The 26,605-nt window shown below is 40.4% G+C and overlaps 1 protein-coding gene across 1 annotated transcript in view; it reads left to right on the top strand.

The window, feature by feature from the left end:
* The window catches only part of MALRD1 (MAM and LDL receptor class A domain containing 1), a 423,509-nt gene that overhangs the window by 324,332 nt on the left and 72,572 nt on the right, over positions 1-26,605 (top strand). Inside the window, exon 36 of the mRNA XM_065582996.1 lies at positions 25,858-26,133. Within this exon, the coding sequence (XP_065439068.1) occupies positions 25,858-26,133 (276 nt within the window). The remainder of the gene's footprint in view (positions 1-25,857; positions 26,134-26,605) is intronic.

Below are 26,605 nucleotides of genomic sequence, written 5' to 3'. Positions count from 1 at the left end.
ATTATTGGAATGACTTCCGATGAGCTGTGATACGCACACATGGTCAAGTGCTTGTCCTAGATTTTTTATGTCAACAAACTCATTCTCTCACAAGAATCATTTAAGAACTTTCACTGAATGTTGGAATTACATGGTATTGTGAGGAGGGTCACACCAGAGGGTTTTATAATTATATATTTTAGTACCCGTGACTAATTGGAATACCCCGCAGTCCCTGTTTAAACCCCACTGAAATCTATAGTTTGTCTTCTGTCTCCTAGTTCATTTCCATAACTTCTATTGACTTCACAGGGAATCAGACGTGTTAACTCAAGAAAAAAAATCTCTAGTTAAACAGGCATAGTTGTCTGTTCAAATGATGATAATTTAAGAAATAAGATAACTCTAGTGGTACAGTACCATTTTCTGACTGCTCTCTGATTTTTCCAAAAGGTTTCCCGGTTACAGAATATTCTCAGGCAGATAGCAATTTCTGGTTTATTCTTTATTAAAAACATGGCTTGATCACGAATAAACCTCTGTGAATAGTCAGTAGTCATAGCTATTGAGTTAGGTTGGTTAGTTGCGATTGGTCAAGTAAGTCACAAGGTATTGTACTTGTTCTCTGAATTGGATGAGCACCAGTCTGTCAATGCAAATACTTTTACTTGGATATTTAAAATTTGGTTTCCACAAATATTTGTTCATGAGGTTTTGACTTTGGCCATACCAGAAAAAGCGATTGCACAGATGTTTGCTGATTAAAAAAAAAACACAAAACAAGGAATAAGTATGGCTGAAGCAAAAACAATTAGTCACGTGTAATCACCGTAGGAACTCCCATTGGACTTTGTGAGAGGTCTCTTACATGAGGCAGACACACACAGAGTCTTCATGATTAGAATCTTTATGAGCCATCTTGTCATGTAACTAATAAAGAGAGTTGTGGTCTAAACTTTATATCCCTGGTCTCACTCTGGCTCCTGAACTAGAGAAGCTGCAACATACTCATGGCTGCCTGCCTGTGCTAGAAAGCACAACATGCAGGGCCGGCTCCAGGGCCGCCCCAAGCAGCCAAAACAAAACAAAAACAAAACAAAAAAAAGCCGCGCTCGCGATCTGAGGCAGCAATTCGGCAGGAGGTCCTTCGCTCCCAGGCGGAGTGAGGGACCGTCCGCCGAATTGCCGCCGAATACCTGGTCGTGCCCCCCCTCTCCGGAGCCGCCGCCCCAAGCACCTGCTTGAGAAGCTGGTGCCTGGAGCCGGCCCTGACAACATGATGTCAGAAGTGATCATATTGTGCATGAAGCAAGACGTGGCTGCTTTTGTCAGGAACACAGTGGATTAGGAAATGGTGGAAACTACTACACAGAGGAAGAAACTGCAAGCTATAGACCACCAGGAGCCAAACAAAAAATACAGAGTACTGAGACCCAGAACATAGTCAGTACACACAAAAATAACACAGGAAAAGAAAAAACAGTTTTTTTTAATAAGAAAAAATTAACAAAGGATTGCAAGCCACCCCCACCTTCATCTTTCCCTGATAATACAGCAGAAAATTGGAGGAGAGGGGAGCAATGACTCCACATCTCTATGACAGCCTCCGGAGCCTATAAAAAAGAAGAGGACATAAAAGAAGCCATTTTATTGCACATAGTGGGAGAGGAGACTCTGGAAGTGCTTAACACATTCTTACAGCTGCCAACTGAAAATGGTCCCATTTGGGGTGCTTAGGAACTATTGTAACCCTATGAATAGTGTGATGTTCAAACGATACCTGTTCTGGTCTCACCTACACCTAGGAGACAAAAAGATAGACAAGTATGTCACAGAGACAAGAGGTAAGACATTGTGAGTTTGGAAATATTAAAAAATGACATGCTCAGAGACAACACTGTGCTCAGTGTCACTGATAAAGGACTAAAGGAAGGGTTGTTGAAGGAGACTGATTTGGGCTTGTAAAAAGCAATAGACATTTGCAGACCATCTCAAGCCATAAAGACACAAATAGAGATCAAGGCGGGGCCACATTCTGACAAGTTTATACAGGCTTTGACACAAAAGTACGGACAAGACCCAGTCACATGAGAATCACAGCAAAGCAGACTCACCAACAGCTCAGACAAAGAAACTATGCACATGCTGTGTGGTAAGACACCCACCCAGAGTCTGCCCAGCCTTTACAGTAACGTCACAAGTGTGGACAATTAAATCATTATTCTTCTATGTGCAGAGCAACAAATGTAACCAAAAGACAAAGCCACAAATCTCTGGCTGAACTAGAATGTGAACAATCCCTTGTAGATATAGTATCACAGGGTAATAGAAATCATATAACACACACTCAGCAGTGTATACTGAATATAAAGAATGCACCTGAATGATACTGGAGATGAAGCTAATGTTTTCTCAGTTCACCTTCTGAAAAAGATACCATGTCCCATCAGAATAAAGCCGTCTACTGTTGCACATATAGCATATGACAGTTCGAGAATAGACTCTGAAGGAGAAGTCACGCTAACAGCAGCGATGGCCAAGGCTAAGGTCAGTCTTCAGTTCTTCATCACTAAGGCATTACAACATCACAGTTAGGCAAAGAAGCTTGCACACAGCTACCTAATACACAGAATAGGCATGCTTCGCACCAAAGCACCCAACACTAAAGAAAAATTGATTGCACCATACCCAAAAGACCTTAGAGAACTAGGAGAGTTCCATGGGAAGCATCACATAAATACAGACCCATCAGTCACCCCATCATACGCACCTGCAGAAATATCCCCTCTGCAGTGACTGACAGATTCAGAGATGCATGCAGGTCATTAGAAAAGGGTCATAGCAAAAGTGAACTGACCCACTCCATGGATTACCAGCTTGGTCTTAACTGAAAAGAAAAATGGCACGATTAGGATGTGTTTGGATCCTAGAGACCTTAATAAGCCTATACTGGGACAGAATTACTCCATCCCCAGATGTTCCATGCTAACTATCTGGTAAAAGCATATCCACTATTTCAGATGAGAAAGATGGATATTGGCAAGTGTTGTGATAATTGGGCCTACAAATTTACACTCACTGTTTTGAGTTGAACTCACAGTTAGGGTAAGTTCATAAGATGTCACAATAACCTATACCAACAAATGTTGATGGGGAAAGGTACAAAAGGGAGACAGACTGAATTAGTCCAAACAAAAAGTCCAACTGATACAACTCAAGGACTGTGTTAAGATCAAGCCTCGTAAACAAGAAGAGGGTGAAATCAGAAATCAGTGACTCAAAACTGATGTGTCAGAAACTAGGTCCAATTGGTGGACAAAATAATGAGGGGATGGGCTGTTCCACCGACCATTCCCCTTGTGGGTCCTTCATGAAAGAGGCTTTGAGAAGAAAAATTGGGTACTGGAGTGAGCTTCACCATCAGGGCTACACCCCCACCATCTCCTGCACCTCCAGGCCTTCGTCATCTTGACCTTGAGAGATGTCCTGACCAGATCAGGCCACAGAGAGGGACCCAGATGACATCTCCACCTCTACTGGCTCCAGCTGAATCCCAAACACCACTTGGGATGAAACGGAATTGGACTTTAACAACAACAGCTCCAACTCATCTCAACTAACCTCTTCTCTTTTCCCATAAAGGACAGTTATTGCCATCTTTGTTAACATCTAAGAGACTGTCAAACAACAGCGGCCGGGTTTCCTTCCAAAAACTCTCTTCAGCTAAAAGAAAAGAGAACAAGGGATGTTATTAAAATGGACACCTTGATTAATACTTTACATGTCAAATACTTTAATTGTTTTTCCTTCTTTTCTGTATTTAAGACAAGGTTAAAATTATTTTAATGGAATGTTTGCCATGGTACTAAGCAGGCTGAAGTCTCTGTATACCACATCCTGGACATTGTTTAATATTAAACAGTAACTAAGTTATGTTAACACCTTCAGCCCATATATCCTATCTAAATTAATTCAACATGTCACATTAGATTAGGAGTCATCTGAACTGTGCACTTTGAATACAGCCTAGGGAAGATACAATTTTCTCCATCTACCTTTTAGAATAAAGTCAGCTAGTGAAGTGTTTCAACAAAAGAATAATGAAATATCTGGAGATATTTCAGGCATCCATATAATAGCAGACAACATGATAATAGCAGCATCAACTCAGGCAGAACATGATCAGATACAGAATAAAGTGTGGCAAGGGCTCAAGTTCAACCCAGCTAAAATCCAGTTTATGGTAAAAGAAATCAAATACCTGGGACACATTCTCTCATCACAAGGAATTAAGCCAGATGACAGTCAGGTTGAAGCCATCGCTAACATGAGACCTCCACAGGACAAAAAGGCATTACAGAGAAGCTTGGGGGTGATTAGATTCCTTGAACAGTACATGCCAGGTGAAGCACCTTTGACTTGCTCCACTGAGACAATTCCTATGTGAGAACATAACTTGGCAATGATCATGGGAACAAGACAAGACAATGGAACAGCTAAAGACAGTGCTCTGTAATGTTCTGGTACTCAGTTGCTATGAGCCCAACAAGCCAGTCACTATTCAAGCAGACACATCCAAAGGTGGTTTAGGAGCTTGTCTATGGCAAGACAGAGGCCCTTTTTCACATGCATCATGAGCACTGACAAATCGAGAATGAACTACTGGCAATTGTGTTTGCCACAAAGAAATTTCATCAGTACATATATGGAGTACAGGTTGAGGTACACTCTGATCATAAATCATTGGAAGCAATATTCTCCAAAGCTTGAAGAAAAGTATCTGCAAGGCTACAATGCATGCTACTTCCATGATCTCAAAGTCACAGAAATCCTGGTAAAGAAATATCAATTGCAGACATTATTGAGAGTTGCAGTGGAATATACTACGGAAACAGATAATGAAATCACTGATGAAAAGGTTGTCTATGCAGTTGAGGCCACTTCTACACTCAGCACAGATTTGTTAAACTGAAGGTGGACAAACAGAAAGATCCTGTACTGCAAGTTTTACAGGATATTGTACATAAGAGCTGGCCCTATAGAGAAGACAAATGAATCTCAGACAGCAGCCATATTGTTCTGTGAAAGACTCTATTTCATTACAACAAGGGTTGTTAATGGCTGGTGACAGGATAATTATTCCTAACAGGACCACACATAAAATGCTTAACTGCTTAAATGGGTCACATCAAGGCATTCGCTGAACAAAAGCAAGAGCGGAGAAGACAGTGTAGTGGCCAGGTATGAAACAAAATATAGAACAACTTATAGAAGGATGGACAAAGTATTTCAGGAATGTAGGCTGAGTAACCAAAAAGTCTTGTGAGATTCCTGATCTGCCATGGCTAGAGATATTCCTGATCAGATATTCCTGATCGGCTATGGCTTCAGATAGCTTCAGATATTATTGACTACAGCAGACACTCATATCTACTCCTATTGGACTATCTTTTCATATTTCCAGAAGTTCTAAATCTGCCTGACAAGTAGCATGTTCTATTATTGCTAAACTGAAAGCTGTATTGGCAAGATATGGCATCCCTAAAAAGTTAGTGAGTGACTATATTTCATTTACAAACAGAGAAATGGGAACTTTGAGACCCCGGGGAGTGAAACTTGCTCACTCCAGTCCGGGATACCCGCAATCTAATAGAATGGTTAAGAGAACCATTCAGATGATAAAATACAGTGTTTCACAAAATATTGATCCCTACTTAACTATTTTGGAATTGAGAAACACACCACTGACAGGTATAGAATACTGTCCTGCACAATTGCTGATGGGGAGGATGTTGAAAACAACTCTTCCATCCTCACATACATTTCTGTAACCCAAAATACCTCAGAAGGCTCACACCAGATTAAGCAGCTACAGGAAAGACTGAAGAAATACTGTAACCAGAGAGCTAAGCCACTATCTGTGTTCCATCATTGAGATCCAGTACATGTGGAAACAACACAAGGTTGACAACCAGCAAGGGTGACAGTAACAGGTCCAAAGTCATAGTCATCTCACATTGAAACACCTACAGGAGAAAAGTACAGACATAACACATAGCACCTAAGATCTGACTATACAATGCAAACAATAGCAACACAACAAATATCTCAATGTGAAGAATCACAAGAGCAGCACGCAGTATCTATATCAGAAAACTAGCAATCAGAATTGACACCACCATGATCTGAGACATAGGTTGTATCAGAAAGAAAATTTACAAGAAGTGGACATCAGGTGCACCTATCAGCACAATACTGTAACTCGTATGAAAATTTTATACAGGGACAACAGGCAGAAGTAGACTGACCCAATGGTAAAGATTGAGCTGCAGCCAGTTAAGTGTTAATGACCTCTGACTCACACAGATGAAGTCAGTTGCAGGGGGGAAGCTGGACTTTTCAGTGTTTTTTTTAATCACATTGCATCCCTTTTCCCACCTCTTTTTAATACAATATTCAACTTATTGAAGCTCATTTTTCATATTCAGGATCTGAAGAATTGTCCCCTTCCAACAAAAATTCTCTTTGTTCTCTTCATTCCCCCATTTACACTTCTCACCCCTCCCTAGGGTAACCCTCCAAAGTTCCATATTCCACCTCCCTATTCCATCTCTTGCTCCTGACTCAAATGCCCTACCCAATTTGAAAAGTCAATCTTTCTCCTTCCCCAGCCAGACATCCCAATCCCATGTCCCCCATTCAATTTCTGCATCTCCCACCCAGTCCCTTAATTCCATTTGTTCACTCACTATTCTATCTATGATTTATATTTGTCCCCTTCCTGAATCCTTGTCTTGTTCCCTGTTCACTTACCCTCAAAATCCAAAGTGTAATGTAAACTCTTGTTGAATTTCGGACTGAGAGAGTCACAGCTGGCAGTTGTGGCCTACTGGACAGATAGAAGATGGTACCTGAGTTGGACTGTGATCTGCTGCTGGCCTTTAGGCTGACTGGTGTAGACTGGCAGGACACTCAGATACCCTCTTCTTTCCCCACTGGTCTTGGACCATCTTGAGAAGAGGCCTTTCTTGCTGACCTGGGTTGGTAAAGAAACAAGAGTAAACAAGAGCTGTGTATGTGCTTAGAGAATCTATACGAGAATGCAGTGATGAGGTCAGGAGGAGGGTGAGGAATCCATCTTTTAGTTTATTCAGGATTTGCCCTAGCAGCAGCACCTCCTTGTGAATGTATTTTCCTAGTGGCCACTTCTTTTACAATAAAATCTGAAGATTCTACTCTGCAAATGGCACAGGCGCAGTGTTCTGAGTTTCAGGTGATTTGCTTTTTTTGCAGAACTCTGCAAAAGGTCCCAAACAGAGAACAAAAAGGCAGTTAACAGATATATAAAGTTCTTAAGTGAAAGATTACACTGTTCTGTGCCAGCTTTTATTTTGATTTTGCCCATAATATGTCTTTGTTCAAAGAATTCTCAACTGCAAGATAAAGAAGTATGTCACACCTGAAGTTACACTTTTCTTATATTCTCCCTTTTTAAAAGATTGCTTTGCTGCTACAGATTTTTCCTTTCTCTTTCTTTCTCTCTCTCACTGCATTACTACTTCTCCAGCCTCACTTTAATTACTTTAGGTTTCCTGGGGCAACATGTTCTAAATGGAAGCAATCATAATTTAGTTGGTTGGGAGCTCTAAGCAATAAAGCATTTCCAGCAGCTCTAATTCAGCTGAGGTTTTTATTTGTTTTTAAATAGTGAGCCCTCATTAACTAAGAGACTTTCTATGGATCCAAGAATATTTCTGAACATTTGAATAAAATATGATCATGTTCATCCCCAGTTTAGTGCTGAAGAAACTTCCTGCTAGTATCCTCTGCGCATTGATAGCTACACTGCCAGCTGCTGATTGCAAAAACCCTTGCTGTCTTCAAAACTGCCTGGCAAATGAGATGTAAAGAAAAAGGCTTGCCATGCAGGAGATCCAGAATTTTCTCCTGCCACTCAAGCTACTTAGAGATTTCAAATTCCTCTCCACCAGTAGGGAGAGGCAGGATTCATAATGGGAATTACTCATCCAGGAATTAGGGTCAGTTTTAGGGATGGGAAAGTATAGTTAAGGATCAATCCAAACCTCCTCTTTAAACTTAAACTTTTAACCAGTACTTAGTGTTATGAAAAAAGTTCATTAACTTTAAAAAATAATAATGTTTCCATACCTAGTTTCATATGGGTCCAGAGGATGAAGTACTAAAATACTGCATAAAAAGCTATTCTCCTTGTAGTTCTAGCCCAGCTGAAAAAAGGAAGGACCAGAAATACTGTTAAAATGCCTTGTTTTACATGATTTCCATGCCAATTCGAGCTCAAAGAGGATTGTATCATATACCAAACATCCAAACTTTTGTCTGCTAAAGCAAACCAAAATTCTACATTTTTGGTTTTCACCCATCACTGCTTTAATTAGTTATACTTCATTAGTTATAATGCCCACATGCCAAAATGCCTCTGGCGTATCCTAACAAAAGCATAACTAACAATTTCATTTCAAAAAGACAATCTGGCTGATAATCAAGCATCTTACAACCTATTAGTAAATCCTCCAATATCTCACATCCTCAACACGCCCCATTCAAATCAATATCCAACCAAAAAGGAAATTTAATTTGCACTGCAAGGAGGGCACAGATGAATTCTGGCTGCAGTACCAAGGCTGTTTAAATGAGTTGTTGTGCTCCATTTGCTGCAACAGAAGGGATGGAAATCTCTTTGTAATTGAGGCACTTGAGGGGAGATGGGGACTCCATCCGGCCCAGTGCTCTGAGTTCCAGTCTGAGGCCCTCAAGACTGGACAGTTAAATTTCCTGTTTTCCCAAGACTGTTATTTATTTTTATTGAGGTAGCATCAAGGAGCTCTAGCCATGGACTAGGACTCTGTTGTGCTAGGTGCTATACAAACACAACAAAAAGTCCCTGGGGAACTTGCAGTCTCTCTCTCCCGCACCTTTTCAAAGCCAAAGTACAATAAAGTTCTCAGTTTAGCCAATCTGTAGCCACATTCTCTTGGAAGCTTTCCCTTTTTCCAAACAAAATATAGCAAGACTGCTTGCTAGTGAACAGTTCTTCTTGTGCTCTTTCTTTCTTTATTTCTTTCTTAGGTAGGCTAAAATAAAGAGAACCAACAGCCTCAAGCCTACAATAGGTTCATATTCAGGTCAATAATAATCCTTTGGTGTGTTGCAAATCTTTCCCCTCGTCCAGGTCCATGGGCTACTTAACCACCTTAAAAAGCCCTTAGCACTGACTTATAAATGCTTCAAGAAGGTTGCTTCCTGGCCCTGCTGCTTAATCCTTTCTCTCAGATTGTGGAATGCCAGGGCTCGGTGACCTGGCCACACTACTCTGCCGCTGGGGACCCAGACAGAGCACTGAATTGGGATTCAGGAGATGTGGATTCTATTCCTGGCTTGGCCAGTGGCCTTCTGGGTGACCTAAAGCAAGTCATTTCACCTCCCTGTGCCTCTGTTTCCTGATCTGGTGATAAAGATATTTACCTCTTTTGTAAAGCATTTTCGATATCTATTTTTGACAAGCTCTATATAGTAGCTAGATATTATATTCCTGTTACAATACACTAGCTTTGCTGAAAACACTGCAGCAAAAGAACTTTATTTAAACAACCTTAGTGACATATGGAGGGGAGAGAGCATTCCAATGTCACAAGCCTTCAGGAAAAGTATTAGTCTCCCGTACATTCAGAATTACACGGTGAGATGGTGAGCATTTCCAACCCATCCAACTCAAATATTTCAAGATCAGTTATCCCTCAGGTAGATTAGACCTAAATTATGTGTGGCTTTATATACCAAAAGCAAGACCTTGGGGCTCACTCGGTGAGTTATAGGCATCAGTAGTCATTTTAATGCTTTAATGAACAACCATGACAATTCAGAGGTGTGTCAGAAAGCCATAAACAAGGCCAAAAGTTTGACTTTGTGGGCTCTTTCAGAGATCAGTCAAATGCGATACTTGCCCTTGGCACAGATGATCTGCTGGAAATGCAGATATATGTGAATGCTAATTTTTGACTGCTGCTTCAGCTTTTTCTGCACTGAGGGGTTCTAAATGATGCTTGGAAATAAGATTTTTTTAAACTAATTAGTTACAATTTTGGTTTATTCAGCTTTAGAAGATTGACCTCTGTCTTGAGATTTTATGATGAGTATTTATATAGCATAATCACAGGTATAAACAGGAGCAGACACCATAAGAAACTCTGGGCCGTTGGAGACAATTAAGAATTAGGGCTGTCGAGTAATCACAGTTAACTCACACAATTAACTTAAAAAATTAATCGTGATTAAAAAAATTAATCGCAATTAATCGCACTTTTAATTGCACTGTTAAACAATAGAACAATAATTGAAATTTATTAAATATTTTTGGACATTTTTCTACATTTTCAAATATATTTATTTCAATTACAAACACCGAATACAAAGTGTATAGTGCTCACTTTATATTATTTTTATTACAAATATTTGCACTGTAAAAATGATAAACAAAGAAATAGTATTTTTCAATTCCCCTCATACAAGTACTGAAGTAAAAATCTCTTTATCATGCAACTAACAAATGTAGCTTTTTTTTGTTACATATCTGCACTCAAAAAAACAAAACATTTAAAACTTTTGAGCCTACAAGTCCACTCAGTCCTACTTCTTCTAAGAATCTGAAGTGCCTTCCAAAACCTGAGAGGGAAGAGATGTGGAGCATGCTTTCAACCGTCTTAAAAGAGCAACACTCTGATGCAGAAACTACAGAATCCAAATCACCAAAACAAAAACAAACAAAAAAAATCAATCTTCTGCTTGTGAAATCTGACTCAGACTGCAACACCGGCTACAACAGTGCTATGTGAACGCTTTTCTCACTTTTAGATGACACTGTAAATAAGAAGCAGGCAGCATTCTCTCCTGTAAATGTAAACAAATTTGTTTGTTTGAGCGATTGGCTGACCAAGAAGAAGGACTGAGTGCACTTGTAAGCTCTAAAGTTTTACATTGTTTTATTTTTTAGTGCTGTTATTTTTTTGTACATAATTCTACATTTCTAAGTTCAACTTTCATGATGAAGCGATTGCACTATGTTATTTGTATTAGGTGAATTTAAAAATACTATTTCTTTTTACTATGCAAATATTTGTAATAAAAATAATATAAAGTAAGCACTGTACACTTTGTATTCTGTGTGGTAATTGAAATCAATATATTTGAAAATGTAGAAAACATCCAAAAAAATTAAATAAATAGTATTCTATTATTCTTTAACAGTGCTATTAATTTTTTTAATTGCTTGCCAGCCCTGTTAAGAATCCATTATCTGCTTTGCGCCATTCAGTCATAAATGTTAGGAATTTCTTAACCTTGTAGTCTTTATATAAAGCTGGTTAACCAAACAATGAACATTTTTCAGAAAATTAGAGAAAGGTTACTTTTTTTTTTAAAAAAAAAGGACTCCAGTAGATTTCCCTTTTTTCTTCTCTGTCACACCTTTTTTCTTTATCTTTCTGTACCTTTTCCTTTCACTCTTTTTAGTCTGTTTTCTCTCGCAGTAGGCTTTTCAGTAGCGTTTAATGCTGTTTTAAACTTTATTTCATGATGTCTTGTACTTCATTGAGAAATGCAGAAGTAGAAAAGAATCAAAAGAAAAACAATCTGTCCCTTCTCCCCACCCCACCCCTTCTCTCTATATTTTAAACAGATTAAAATCAAATGTATCAGTTTATCAACAGAATAGGTAGAACAAAGGTGGCAGCTGCATACACTTCCTCACACTGCACCAACATGAATCTAGCCTCACCTGGTAGGGACTCTCATGTTTAACAATGGTGTCAGATGATCCTGGTTAACCAGGTGAGATTATACTTCACCTTGTATGACACCTGAGTTTCTGACTTCATTGCTCAGGCTGCCAACAAAGGGGCCAGTTCTCACTGGATTATGCCAACTAGGTGCTAGAGGATAGTATAATTTTTTTGGTTGGTCACTGCTTTCACTGGGGTGAAAGGTTCCATTCGATAGCTCAGAACTCATACAAACTTTCCCATCCTTTCAACACCAAAAAAACCCAAAACCGTTATTGCTCCTTGACCCCAATATAAAAATCAACTCTTCTCTTCCCTGAGAGGAGAGCCTTGAAGAAGCAAATAGACAAACCAGTTGGAAACTCTGAATTGCTGGATTACATTTTTGCTGCAAAGTTCTTCATTCTCTGTCTTTACTGCCTCAGTGAAGAACCAGAATTTGGAAGTCAGACCTAGGCAGTATCCCAACTGTTTGCAATGAGTTACTATCATTCAGCCCGCCAGGTGGTACAACTCTCAAATGAATCTCAATGGGATATATATTGATTTTTGGTCACCCCTTTCAGGAGCTGTGAGCCTCCTCTATCATACACTCAAAAGGGACAGAATTCTCCAGCTGAGACATTCCAGTTGTTCCCCCTCTCCATCTTACCAATACCCTTCATGTACCCAATCTTCAATCCCTTATGAGCCACTGTAAAAGATTTTGAGATAGTTATCTAACTGATCATCTTCCCCAAACTCCCTAGCTCTGTCAAGAAGAGCTGTGACCGGGGGGGGTGGGGGGGGAGGAGGGAGGGAGGGAAAGGGATGCTTCAGTAATTAAATAGCATTAGCAATTTTTCAGAAAAGTTGCCTCCTTTTGAAGGATGGTCTATGGTCAGTGTAGTCAACAGTTAGATTTGTTTGCTGATTTCTAAAATGTAGCTAGGTTTATTTTCAATGACATTGAAAAGCAGTTTGGTGCTTCCTAACTTAGAACCTGAAATGTTTAAGAGGTGTGTTTAAATCTTGATGTATTGTACTAGCCTGCTGGCTAGAATAAAGAATCAGCTTTCCCTACACCATACTGGGAGAGATGTCACCGATGTGCCTGGCAGGCCTTGATCCTGGTATTCCTAAGGCACCAAACAATTTTGGTTGACCTCAGTGACAGTTCCACATGCACACAGGTTACAGTATCAGGCCTAAGATCAGAGTAACATTCATGCCTCTGGAGGTACTGGTACTATAACTGTATGTGTGCTTTCCAAGCTAAGAAGAGTGAAAGTGGCCACAAAATTTAGGAGCACAGGAAAATCTGAAGAAAAATATTCATGCAAGCTGAAAAAGTCATGGATCTAGAATCCCCTCACCACTTTTAAGAAGAAGAGAACCATTACCTGGATGAATGGATTTGGGAGAAACTATTACAGAATTAAAATGAAAAAGAAGAGGGCTTCATTCCTATGGTAATTTATTCCTTGGCAAAGAACAATAGCCAAGATTTTCAAAAGTGACTAATAATTTTGGGTGCCTCAATTTTGGGGTTCCAAATTGACATGCTGTGATGAGTCCACTGCCCTGCCCCTCTTCCTGGGCCCGCTAGCTGTCCCAATAAAGTGCAGAGAGGCCTCCAGTTGTGCAGCACCCGTGGCTTTATTTAGACACACAGTTCTCCAACCACCAGTGTTGAGCTATATACAAGGCTTGCAGGGTTAGTTCCCTCTTTTCCTGCAGTCAGCCCACAGCTAGGAGACTCACCTTTTCCTGGCTGGCTTTTCTGCTGGCTCCCAGCCCTCATGACTGCTGGCTTGTCAGGCCCGCAGGTGAAGCCAATCCTCAGGCCAGGCATCAGGTCTGTTTCACCAGCCCCAACCTATTTCTCGTGATTGGAGCTGGCTGAGGAGGGGTAATTAGATGTTTTTGCACCAGCACCCTGTTACACATGCCTTACAGAGGTCAGGTCTTCAGAAAGTGCTGAGCACCTCTCCTCTGCAAAGCAAACCCCTTTAAGGGGTGTCAAGTTGGGAACCCAAGAATTGAGGCACCCAAAATCACTAGTCACTTTTCAAAATCTTGGCCAATTATGTTATTAGTTAACTTCCTTCATGCATGTATTTGTTCTTTTATTTCCCATGCTTTCCTTGATGCATGGAACACCTATGCTAAACTAGTCCACATAGCCACTACACTGTTCTCCTTCAGAACCTTCCTCAGTACTCACTTCTACCCTGCTACCTATAGTAAATCACCAACTATTAATGGGAAGTTTGAAGACCTTTGGCGATATTATACACTCAAAAACTACATTAAAAATATTGGTAAGGTTGCAAAGCCAAGACCGCAAAAGTGAGGAAATGCCAGAATTTAGGTTGCCTCTGCAATATAATTTTCATCTTAACTCTTCTCCCTAGACATGGTTGCTTCTAGAGTTCCTCCCTTGGGACTACTTAGACGGTATCTTAGATTCTTTCTCTTCTGAACAACCTTAGTGCTTCAATACAATCTATGTAACCTTTTACCAGCAGGATCTAAACCTAATTACTAGGGTGTGGTGTCTCAGGCAAACCTTGCCAATCTATTTTAGTGTGTTTGTACAACACCTGCCCACAGTGAGCCTGCAAACTTGATTGGACGTCTGGGTGCTACTTCATACATGCATAATAGCATATAATAACACACTGATCCAAGACTACCACTTTTCTGTCTATCTCTGTCCAAGCTTATGCTACATCCATCCTGAGTTTTCTATTAAAGAGAGATCCCCATCTGAAAACCAAAGGTCATGGATTTATTATTTTTTATAAATAATTGAAATAACTTAATTCATTAGTTGAGTTTATCAGAGCACCAATCCTAAAACCTATATTTGCCAAAAAATAAAGCTTTCATGATATTTTGCCCTGCTGAATTTGTTCAGGAAAATCTGTAGAATTAATGAAAGTATTTAATTTTCCAACCAGAATGACATAGCTGCACTATATAGATTTGGGAGGGAACATCATATCCTGAAGTCCTTAATTAGGCAACTCCCCACATTTACCTCAATGAGCATTTTGTCTGAGTAGCAACTGAAATATTTGGCTCTAGAGTTGCATAAAACTTCCAATGTTCTCTTCTCAAGTCATTGCATGTGATGATTTTCCATCTGCAAAATCTGCCTTTTTTATTCTTTATCTAAATATACAGCTGTGAGAGAAAATACTTTGGTTGCTTTTTTTCAGGAACCAGCATCAGGAAAAATGTGAGTAATTCATGTTGATAATAGCCAGTCTTACCCTGCTCTAAAATTGTCCCCATAGTCCCTGTTTCAGTCTGTTGGAAACCAAACCTTCACACAGCTTTTTACCAATTCTCAATTTCTACTGAAAATAAATGACTAGCATATGACAAGCAATAGCGCAAATTGGTTGTTTCTGAACTGCTTATTGCAGAAGTATGCCAAATGTTTACCATGTTGTACATAGGCAATGGGCAAGCTTTAGTCAATAATATGGGCCTTCAGTGAGAAAGTTCAGAGTCCCATGAGTCTTAGATCTACTGGTAGTAACTTAACTGTCAGTTTAACATTGTATTTAGTCTTCAGCGAACCATGATCACGTAAACTAGTCAAGACAAATAATACACATTAATAGAGTTACGTTGGTTCACTGAGCCAAGTTGTGTTTTCATTTACTCCAGCTTTATACCAGTGTCACTGAATGTAAAATTTGGCCCAATAACTGCAGCACCATCCAGATAGGATAAAATATTAATTTATCTGCAATCCAATAGAGTCCTTTTGGGTACTCTGTCCAAGAACAAAAGTTTTCCCAAGTTCTTGAAGAGGAAGAGGATTGAAGATGAAATCATCTTTTCCACTATGTCTCCTTATAAAATTTGTCATCCAGTCAGGAAACAGAAGCAATACTTTGTGACCAAATCACATGCCATGAATAACAAAAAGACAAAAACATAGCTATAGCATATGTTTACATGAAGTAACTGAATAATTGAAAATAATGAATAAGTTCCTATCCTGCCAATAGAATCATAGAATATCAGGGTTGGAAGGGACCTCAGGAGGTCATCTAGTCCAACCCCCTGCTCAAAGCAGGACCAATTCCCAACTAAAGCATCCCAGCCAGGGTTTTGTCAAGCCGGGCCTTAAAAACCTCCAAGGAAGGAGACTTCACCACCTCCCTAGGTAACGCATTCCAGTGCTTCACCACCCTCCTAGTGAAATAGTGTTTCCTAATATCCAACCTAGACCTCCCCCACTGCAACTTGAGACCATTGCTCCTTGTTCTGTCATCTGCCACCATTGAGAACAGCCAAGCTCTCCATCCTCTTTGGAACCCCCCTTCAGGTAGTTGAAGGCTGCTATCAAATCCCCCCTCATTCTTCTTTTGAGACTAAACAATCCCAGTTCCCTCAGCCTCTCCTCATAAGTCATGTGCTCCAGACCCCTAATCATTTTTGTTGCCCTCCGCTGGACTCTTTCCAATTTTTCCACATCCTTCTTGTAGTGTGGGGCCCAAAACTGGACACAGTACTCCAGATGAGGTCTCACCAATGTCAAATAAAGGGGAACGATCACGTTCCTCGATCTACTGGCAATGCCCCTACTTATACAGCCCAAAATGCCTTCTTGGCAACAAGAGCACACTGTTGACTCATATCCAGCTTCTCGTCCACTGTGAGCCCTCGGTCCTTTTCTGCAGAACTGCTACCTAGCCATTCGGTCCCTAGTCTGTAGCAGTGCATGGGATTCTTCTGTCCTAAGTGCAGGACTCTGCACTTGTCCTTGTTGAACCTCATCAGGTTTTTTTTGGCCCAATCCTCTAATTTGTCTAGGTCCCTCTCTATCCGATCCCTACCCTCTAGTGTATCTACCACACCTCCTAGTTTAGTGTCATATGCAAACTTGCTGAGAGTGCAGTCCACACCATCTTCCAGATCATTAATAAAGATATTAAACAAAACCGGCCCCAAGACCGACCCTTGGGGCACTCCGCTTGAAACCGGCTGCCAACTAGACATGGAGCCATTGATCACTACCTGTTGAGCCCGACGATCTAGCCAGCTTTCTATCCACCTTACAGTCCATTCATCCAGCCCATACTTCTTTAACTTGGCGGCAAGAATACTGTGGGAGACTGTATCAAAAGCTTTGCTAAAGTCAAGGAATAACACATCCACTGCTTTCCCCTCATCCACAGAGCCAGTTATCTCATCATAGAAGGCAATTAGGTTAGTCAGGCACGACTTCCCCTTCGTGAATCCATGCTGACTGTTCCTGATCACTTTCCTCTCCTCTAAGTGTTTCATAATTGATTCCTTGAGGACCTGCTCCATGATTTTTCCAGGGACTGAGGTGAGGCTGACTGGCCTGTAGTTCCCCGGATCCTCCTCCTTCCCTTTTGTAAAGATGGGCACTACATTAGCTTTTTTCCAGTCATCCGGGACCTCCCCTGATCGCCATGAGTTTTCAAAAATAATGGCCAATGGCTCTGCAGTCTCATCCGCCAACTCCTTTAGCACCCTCGGATGCAGCGCATCCGGCCCCATGGACTTGTGCACGTCCAGTTTTTCTAAATAGTCCCGAACCACTTCTTTCTCCACAGAGGGCTGGTCACCTTCTCCCCATATTGTGCTGCCCCGTGCAGCAGTCTGGGAGCTGACCTTGTTCGTGAAAACAGAGGCAAAAAAAATCATTGAGTACATTAGCTTTTTCCACATCCTCGGTCACTAGGTTGCCTCCCTCATTCAATAAGGGGCCCACTCTTTCCTTGACTTTCTTCTTGTTGCTAACATACCTGAAGAAACCCTTTCTTGATACTCTTAACATCTCTTGCTAGCTGCAACTCCAAGTGTGATTTGGCCTTCCTGATTTCACTCCTGCATGCCCAAGCAATATTTTTATACTCCTCCCTGGTCATTTGTCCAATCTTCCATTTCTTGTAAGCTTCTTTTTTGCGTTTAAGATCAGCAAGGATTTCACTGTTTAGCCAAGCTGGTCGCCTGCCATATTTACTATTCTTTCTACGCATCGGGATGGTTTGTTCCTGCAACCGCAATAAGGATTCTTTAAAATTCAGCCAGCTCTCCTGGACCCCTTTGCCCTTCATGTTATTCTCCCAGGGGATCCTGCCCATCTGTTCCCTGAGGGAGTCAAAGTCTGCTTTTCTGAAGTCCAGGGTCTGTATTCTGCTGCTCTCCTTTCTTCCTTGTGTCAGGATCCTGAACTCGACCATCTCATGGTCACTGCCTCCCAGGTTCCCGTCCACTTTTGCTTCCCCAACTAATTCTTCCCTGTTTGTGAGCAGCAGGTCAAGAAAAGCTCTGCCCCTAGTTGGTTCCTCCAGCACTTGCACCAGGAAATTGTCCCCTACACTTTCCAAAAACTTCCTGGATTGTCTGTGCACCGCTGTATTGCTCTCCTAGCAGATATCAGGGTGATTAAAGTCTCCCATGAGAACCAGGGCCTGCGATCTAGAAACTTCTGCTAGTTGCCAGAAGAAAGCCTCGTCCACCTCATCCCCCTGGTCTGGTGGTCTATAGCAGACTCCAACCATGACATCACCCTTGTTGCTCACACTTCTCAACTTTATCCAGAGACTCTCAGGTTTTTCTGCAGTTTCATACCGGAGCTCTGAGCAGTCATACTCCTCTCTTACATACAACGCAACTCCCACACCTTTTCTGCCCTGCCTGTCCTTCCTGAACAGTTTATATCCATCCATGATAGTACTCCAGTCATGTGAGTTATCCCACCAAGTCTCTGTTATTCCAATCGCATCATAGTTCCCTGACTGTGCCAGGACTTCCAGTTCTTCCTGCTTGTTTCCCAGGCTTCTTGCATTTGTGTATAGGCACTTAAAATAACTCATCAATTGTCCCTCTTTCTCAGCATGAGACAGGAGTCCTCCCCTCTTGCGCTCTCCTGCTTGTGCTTCCTCCCAGGATCCCATTTCCCCACTTACCTCAGGGCTTTGGTCTCCTTCCCCCGGTGAACCTAGTTTAAAGCCCTCCTCACTAGGTTGGTCAGCCTGTTGGCGAAGATGCTCTTCCCTCTCTTCGTTAGATGGAGTCCGTCTCTGCCTAGCACTCCTCCTTCTTGGAACACCATCCCATGGTCGAAGAATCCAAAGCCTTCTCTCCGACACCACCTGCGTAGCCATTCGTTGACTTCCACGATTCGACGGTCTCTACCCAGGCCTTTTCCTTGCACAGGGAGGATGGACAAGAACACCACTTGCGCCTCAAACTCCTTTATCCTTCTTCCCAGAGCCATGTAGTCTGCAGTGATCTGCTCAAGGTCATTCTTGGCAGTATCATTGGTGCCCACATGGAGAAGCAGGAAGGGGTAGCGATCCAAGGGCTTGATGAGTCTCGGCAGTCTCTCCGTCACATCGTGTATCCTAGCTCCTGGCAAGCAGCAGACCTCTCGGTTTTCCCGGTCGGGGCGGCAGATAGATGACTCAGTCCCCCTGAGGAGGGAGTCCCCGACCACCACTACCCTCCTCTTGGGAGTGGTGGTTGTGGAACCCCCATCCCTAGGACAGTGCATCTTTTGCCTTCCAATCGGTGGAGTCTCCTTCTGCTCCCGTCCCTCAGATGGGTCATCTAGTCCACTCTCCGCATTAGTACCTGTAGAGAGAACATGGAAATGATTGCTCACCTGTATCTCCATTGCTGGTACGTGGATGCTCCTCTTTCTCCTTCTGGAGGTCACATGCTGCCAAACTTCTTCACCATCCTTCTGTCCCTGCTGCGCCTGCTCTGAATCTGCAGAACTTTGTGGCCGTAGAAGCATCTCCTGACGTCTGTCCAGGAAATCTTCATTTTCCCTTATGCAATGCAGAGTCGATACTCATTTCTCCAGACCTCGAACCTTCTCTTCCAATATGGAGACCAGCTTGCACTTTGTACAGACAAAGTCGCTTCTGTCCTGTGGGAAAAAACACAAACATGGCACAACCTGTGCAGGTTACAACAGCTGATGGCTCACCTTCCACATCACCTTCCTCTTAAGAGCTTCCTCAGCTGTTACAGGAACTACTCAGAGAAACCTGCAGATGAAAGCCTCAGTGAGCTCTCCCCAGGCAAACTCCCTCTGTTAGCCTCTGCTGTTTGCTGTTCATACTTATGCATGAGCTTAACTTTCAGCACGTGCTTGATCCTTTTGACTTCATAGACAAATTTCAAGTTGTAAAGTTTTGTGTTCTCAAAAAGAACAGGAGTACTTGTGGCACCTTAGAGACTAACAGATTTATTAGAGCATAAGCTTTCGTGGACTACAGCCCACTTCTTCGGATGCTTCAAAAGTTTTTTTTCTCTTACTTAATTGGCCTCTCAGAGTTGGTAAGACAACTCCCACCTGTTCATGCTCTCTGTATGTGTGTATATATATCTCCTCAATATATGTTCCATTCTATATGCATCCGAAGAAGTGGGCTTTCCCGCTATTCTTTCAGCTTTTCCAAAGTCTCCTTTTTAATACTACATACTTTATATATGGAGTTGATATCCATGTGATAAATTGCATGATACATTTATTTATCATGTTCCTTTGACTACCTCATCTGACTCCAGCTCACCCTAATCCATCCACACTACTCTCAAGATTTATTCTAAATTTCAAACAAATACAATATTTAAAATTGACCTGCCACACAAGTATTTTCTTTTCCTCTCTCAAATGTGGAATTTCCCATCAAAATTACTCCTTCCTGAGGCCCAGGAAAAATAAGAGTTCAGCCTTGGAGTGGAAACAGCTTTTTCACTTTTGGAGGAAGAGAAAAGACACATCTCACCTTCTTATATACAGTGTGGGTATAGAATATATACAATGTGGGTGTACGTATTAACACATACAAACACACACATATCTATACACACATATGTATATAATGCTCACGTGTATGTAATAGGTATGTGTCACTTCTAAAGCTGTCACAGGAACGGGCTACTAAGCAACTCACTAAAACAGGATATTTATTATGAAGGAAGCTCTCAAAGTCTGATGGTCAACTAGCTTGCTATCAGCAATATTAGTGCGTTTTGCATTTCAAAACCTCACTGCATCTCTAATATTTTAGCTTTTCTCCCCAATATTAAGAAAACAATTTAAATAGTCCTACTATTAAGAATGAAATATGTCAGTAGCAGATACTACAGCAATGTAGGTGTAAATACCAAAATAGATAGTAGCTTTGAAAGCAAAGAATTAATGTTGCGTTAATGACAATGTTGAATGGGATTTCATTCCAATTGAACATTAGTTACTAGACACAGTAGACTTACCCAGTCCTAATCAAGGAGTTTGAATTCTTTGTTAATTATGTACAAATGAATGTTTGATAAATTCTCAATATTCTTAGCATACACATTTCATTTGTTCTGTATATAAACATTTATAACCTACTTTCTGTGTGGAGGCCAAATTACACTCTGGGGGACACACTGTGGAACCCCATGGACTTCAGTGATGTTTTATCAGCTGTCATTTGGAGCAGAATTTGGCCTAGTGTATTTAAAGCTATGGAAAATGTGCAATAGTTAACATAAAAGGGGAGATAACAAGACAGCATGGTGGTATTGAAGTCAGGTCTGTCTACTGGCTCACAGCAAAGTTTTACTTCTGTGTCTTAAAGACAATGGGACATATTTTGATCTTAGTTACACTGGCATAAATTTAGAAAATTCCACTGACATCAGAGGTGTTGCTTTGGATTTACAGGGAGTCAGGACAGCAGAAATGTTAAGCTACAATTCAACAAAGCATTTAGACACATGCGTGAATGCTTTACTGAAGTAGGATGAGATTGTTCATATTCTTAAGCCCTTTCCTGAATCAGGACCATATGTTTGAATGTATCAGCATTTTATGAGCCAGAAGTATATATGAAACTAGACAGAGGGTTCAAAATGGAACCACAAATTCAAATACCTCTGAGCATGAAGCTGGAGGAGGTTAGAAACCTGGATCTGACTCAGTAACATTACCCGATCTATAACGATGTCAGTTACAAAAGTTCACTTTAGTAGAGAATGAGTCATATTCAGCAAATGACTTCACTAACATTGTTTTGGCATAAGAAAGGGCATAATTTGTGTCCTCTGGACTAAATCCTCATCCTGGGCCCAATTCTGCCACCTTTACATAAGTTAAGTAGTTCCATTAACAATGATCTAGCCCAAATTCAGAATGAAAAGGGGAAAAAATGGAAAATGTTAAAAAAAATATTAAGCTCTATGAATATTTTAAAGAAATTACAGGTCAGAAGGGACCATTAAATCATCTAGTCTGAACTCTTAAATTAATTACTATGTGATGTAAATAAATTCCTAAAATCAATCAGACAAATATAACTATTATTTAGGAGCCTTTTGAAGATACATAAAGTGAAAATGATAGATTTGTAAAGCAAAAAACAACTTAAAACGTACGTTAAAACATTACATAAAAATTGGATTACCTCATTTTGTCTATTTAATAATTATATATGGATCCAATACTGCTTTTAAAATTAAAACATCTAAAAATAGTGAATATTATCTTTGCAACAAAGATATTGTGGTAAAGAGAAGAATTAAATTCTTAAATTAATTATTTGTCAGAATAAAAACAAAGACTTTTATTCATGGCTACAGACAGTATTTAAAATGAGATGCTTGAAACAGCAGTGATTGGAATGTACATGTGACATTGCACAGATCTTGAAAACTTTCTAAAAAAAGTTAATTCATCATTCTAATCTTGGGTCGGAGGATTACGCTGACATTCTGACATAAACCAGCAGTTTACCATTTTTACTATGTCAAACAATTGATGAGGACTATTTTTAAGTATGGCTTATGGCCAGAGTATGAAGGATAGCACATCCAGCTTCACAGCACCACCTATCTCAGGGCACTGGGGACCAGGAATATGCCTGTAGTATGAAGGTCATTTTCTGTCCTGGACCCACATGATCATCAGAGATTTCTCTCAGGTCAAATGTCAGTGTCTAGAGTAGTAGAATCAGGGCAGGGGGTGGGAGCTCTTTTTCCCTATAATATTACTGGAAGTCACTAGATGGGGCTATTATAAAATATTATAAATTCTGTTTATTTGAATGGTAAAGCAGTTAGATCTTGAAAGAAGTGCTTATTGTCAATTGTGGAGCACTTCTTTTAGATGCCAATCATACATCAATAAATACTTTTTACTGTCATAGGTCCTGATCCTGTAATGTGTCACACACAAGTTGTCAGTGATTACTGCACTGAAAACAAAGGAAAATATAAATGATGTAGCCTCATTTGTACATTCCCATGTGAATTCACTTAGTCTCTGACTGAATCATTTCTTCACTGCAGCTGCTGTCTACAGGGTCTACCACCATGAGCAAACAAAAACATTGCATGGTGTCTCCACATTACACGCCTGTTGGCTAATTCTCATCATTCATGAATGTAACATCATTCACATGATTTAGTAAAGCAAACTAGCATCACAGGTGAATTTCCAGATTTAGGCCTGCTTCGTCTCTTGTTGAAGTCAATGGCAAAACTCCCATTGGCTTTAATGGGAAAACTGTTTGTCTGACATGTAGTGTCTTTAACGCTGTTGGTGGTAATATAAATCATTGGACTTACTGGCATGCTGCACATTCATCTAGATATAAAGAGAATCGAGCATACAGGGCCAGATTCTCCAGCCTGATCTTATCTATACCTTTTGCACTCACGCTGTACAAAGGAAATAAGACACATCTTTCCAATGGGGGAATCATTGTTATACTGGACAGAGAATCTGCATAATCAGGTCCTTTTGACACTCCTTCCAGGAATCCTGGTGTATGGAATATGTGGGAGCAGACATAGGGCATGACCAGAGTGCAACAGACAGTACCATTTGGCAGAATTTAGTGCAGCCTCCAGGGTTTCTGTAAATTCCACCAATGCCCTGGCTGGAGCAGACAAGACTAGAGAACCAGGGAGCCATAAAAAAGTTGGCTCCTTCCCTCTCTGTTGAACTGAACAAAAACTCGTACAACAAAGAGTCTGGACCATAATTGGCATCAAATTATTTATCCACAGAATTTAGCCTGTAAACGGTCCTTCTCTTTGCAGAGTATTCACAAGATGATGTCAATTTTTTCAAATCTGAAAGAACATAGTGACTTTTTTCCAAATTTGTCAATTCTGAGAATTGATTGCAATGAACTATATTGTCTATTCAATCAATGTTGATTAGTTGTGATCGGCCAGATAAGTTGCATGTTATTACGGTAGCACCTCAAAGTTATGAAAACCTGGGGAATGGAGGTTGTTCATAACTCTGAAGTGTTTGTAACTCTGAACAAAATGTTATGATTGTTCTTTCAAACGTTTGCAACTTAACATTGGCTTAATGCAGCTTTGAAACTTTACTATGAAGACGAAAAATGCTGCTTTCCCTTTATTTTTAGTAGTTTACATTTAACATAGTACTGTACTGTATTTGCTTTTTTTTTTTTTTTTTTTTGTCTCTGCCTGAGTGCATACTTCTGGTTTCAAATGAGGTGTGTGGTTGACTGGTAAGTTTTTAACTTCCATGTTCATAACTCTGAGGTTCTACTGCACTTCTATTCCATGATGGATGAGCACACCAGCACTTCCAGCACAAATACTCACATGTGTAGATTTAAAATGTCCATGAGTATTTGTGCCAGTAAAACTCTATTGCACTAATATTTTCACACACACACAAACAAAAGGAGCCCAAGCAATGTTGAAGTAAATTAGTTTATTATTCACAGAAAATTGTTTCCAGTATTTCTCAGCTCTAGAAATAAATGTTATGTGTTGGGTTAAGCCTCAATGAAACTGTGGTGTAAGAGCTATTTTTCATTATTGATAAACATATTAAACAGTTCAGCTCCTTTCTGGAATCAGATAGTTGAAACAATAACAGCCTCCACCCAAACATGGGCACATGCAAGGCACATGTGGGTGGTGGTGTTTTACTGGGTATTGTTTGGTGGAAGTGTGTGTGTCTGTCTGTATAAGAAAAGCGGGAGAAACAGCAGAAAAGCAAGGATGCAGCTGGAACAAGCACTGGTAATGTGACTCTGAGAAAAGCCTAAAGAGAGAGCTTTTTGGCTAAGTGCTGGCTCAAAAGAGGCTTGGAACTGTCCAAAGAAACTGTCTCCTGCTGTTTGATTCATGCTATGTTCAGGGAAACAAGATTTTCTACATTCTTTATAAATAAACAGGATTGTATCAGGGAAACTCCTGACTCCAGGATCAAATTCTCCTCCTAGCCAAAACAAGCCATTAGACCCCAAATTTTGACTAACTGCTGGGGTCAAAAAAGGGTAATATAACTGTACAATGTGCCCCTCTATTGTCAAGGATTTGGATTACTCCAAGGGTTAACCAACAAAATGCCAGTTTTTGCTTATGCTGCTGGTGAATTGTATCCTGAAAAAACATTACACAGTCCTTCCTTTGATTTAATTCCCCCATTTAATGAAGCTATGCTACAGAATCAAAGCAAATACATTGATATAACAAAATAGTTTTCTTTGCAGCTACTCTGCAAAAATTTTCCCCTTGCTATTTTGTTGATGTCTAAGGGTAAACCTTGGAGTACATAAAAGCTTTCTGTGTGAAATGTTCTTGTTGATCTAGAGGCTTATATAACCCTTCTTTGTTATTGTTTTAATCCATTAAGTCTATTGAAAGAGGAGCACTATAACTTGATGGCTGCCAAAAATATTAATAAACCTTTTCCTAATACAGGGTGAAAGATAACTTTTAGCAACCCTTCTGTATTAAGCCTCCTGCACAAACAAGGAACAAACAAAAGAATCAAAATAAATGGTGCATTTAGGCTCTACAAGAAAAAAGCTGCAACAAAATAAACAAGGAGGTGATACGCAGACTTTTCAATAGTGAATACTATACAAAGGGTGGAATGTGTTTATAAATAATTTGCAATCATATTAGAAGAGTTGAATCTGCAAAATGAATTGCCTTCCCAGTAATCCCTAGAAGTCAGGATATATTGTGACTTCAAGACTGACATGATAATTATTCCTTTCTTCGTCTTATTTCACCTGTCTAGGAACAGCCAAACCACAACCTCCAACGTGCAGCGCTGACCAGTTCACTTGTGTGTATATACAGCAGTGTCTATCTCTTGCTGTAAAATGTAATGGGGTAGAGGATTGTATGGATGGAACTGATGAAATTAATTGTCCTACTGAGATTCCTACCACTGCTTCTCCATGGCTTTGCAAGGAAACAGAGTTCCTGTGTGCTAATAAAGGTTGTATCCCATCACTCTTGAGATGTGACGGTGTGCCTGACTGCCAGTTTAATGAAGATGAAACTGACTGTCGTAAGTTACGTTTAGTGATGTAGTTATACACAAGCTAACTTATTTTCATAAAATGACAAAGTACAATAGAACCGTACTAAACAAATCCAAATCCAGTGATTTCATAGCTAATAACATATTTTTTTTGTATCTGCATATCATATACGATCATTTATGTTATGATCATCAGTGGTTAACTCCTTGTTCAGACCTCCCACGACTGATCAGAGGCAAGTAATGAAGCACAGTTGAGGAACAAATGCCCAATCCATTTCTTGAGCAGAATGCAGGAAAACTTTATAAGAACAATTGCATGTGACATAAAAGGGGAGAGACTTGTGGAAAGGGACCATTCCAGACCCACTCCTCCTCATTTCCCACATTGCTGTCCCCATGGTCCATGGAAAATGGTATCATGGGTCCAGTAAAGGACTAGTGGGGTGGAGCAGGGACTTATATATTTCATTCCTCACCCCCATGGTATCTTCCATTT

Source organism: Chrysemys picta, chromosome 2, assembly GCF_011386835.1.
Source record: "Chrysemys picta bellii isolate R12L10 chromosome 2, ASM1138683v2, whole genome shotgun sequence".
NCBI lineage: Eukaryota > Metazoa > Chordata > Testudines > Emydidae > Chrysemys > Chrysemys picta.
The sequence above is the reverse complement of the archived record's forward strand: the minus strand, read 5'-3'. Positions and strand labels throughout refer to the sequence as shown.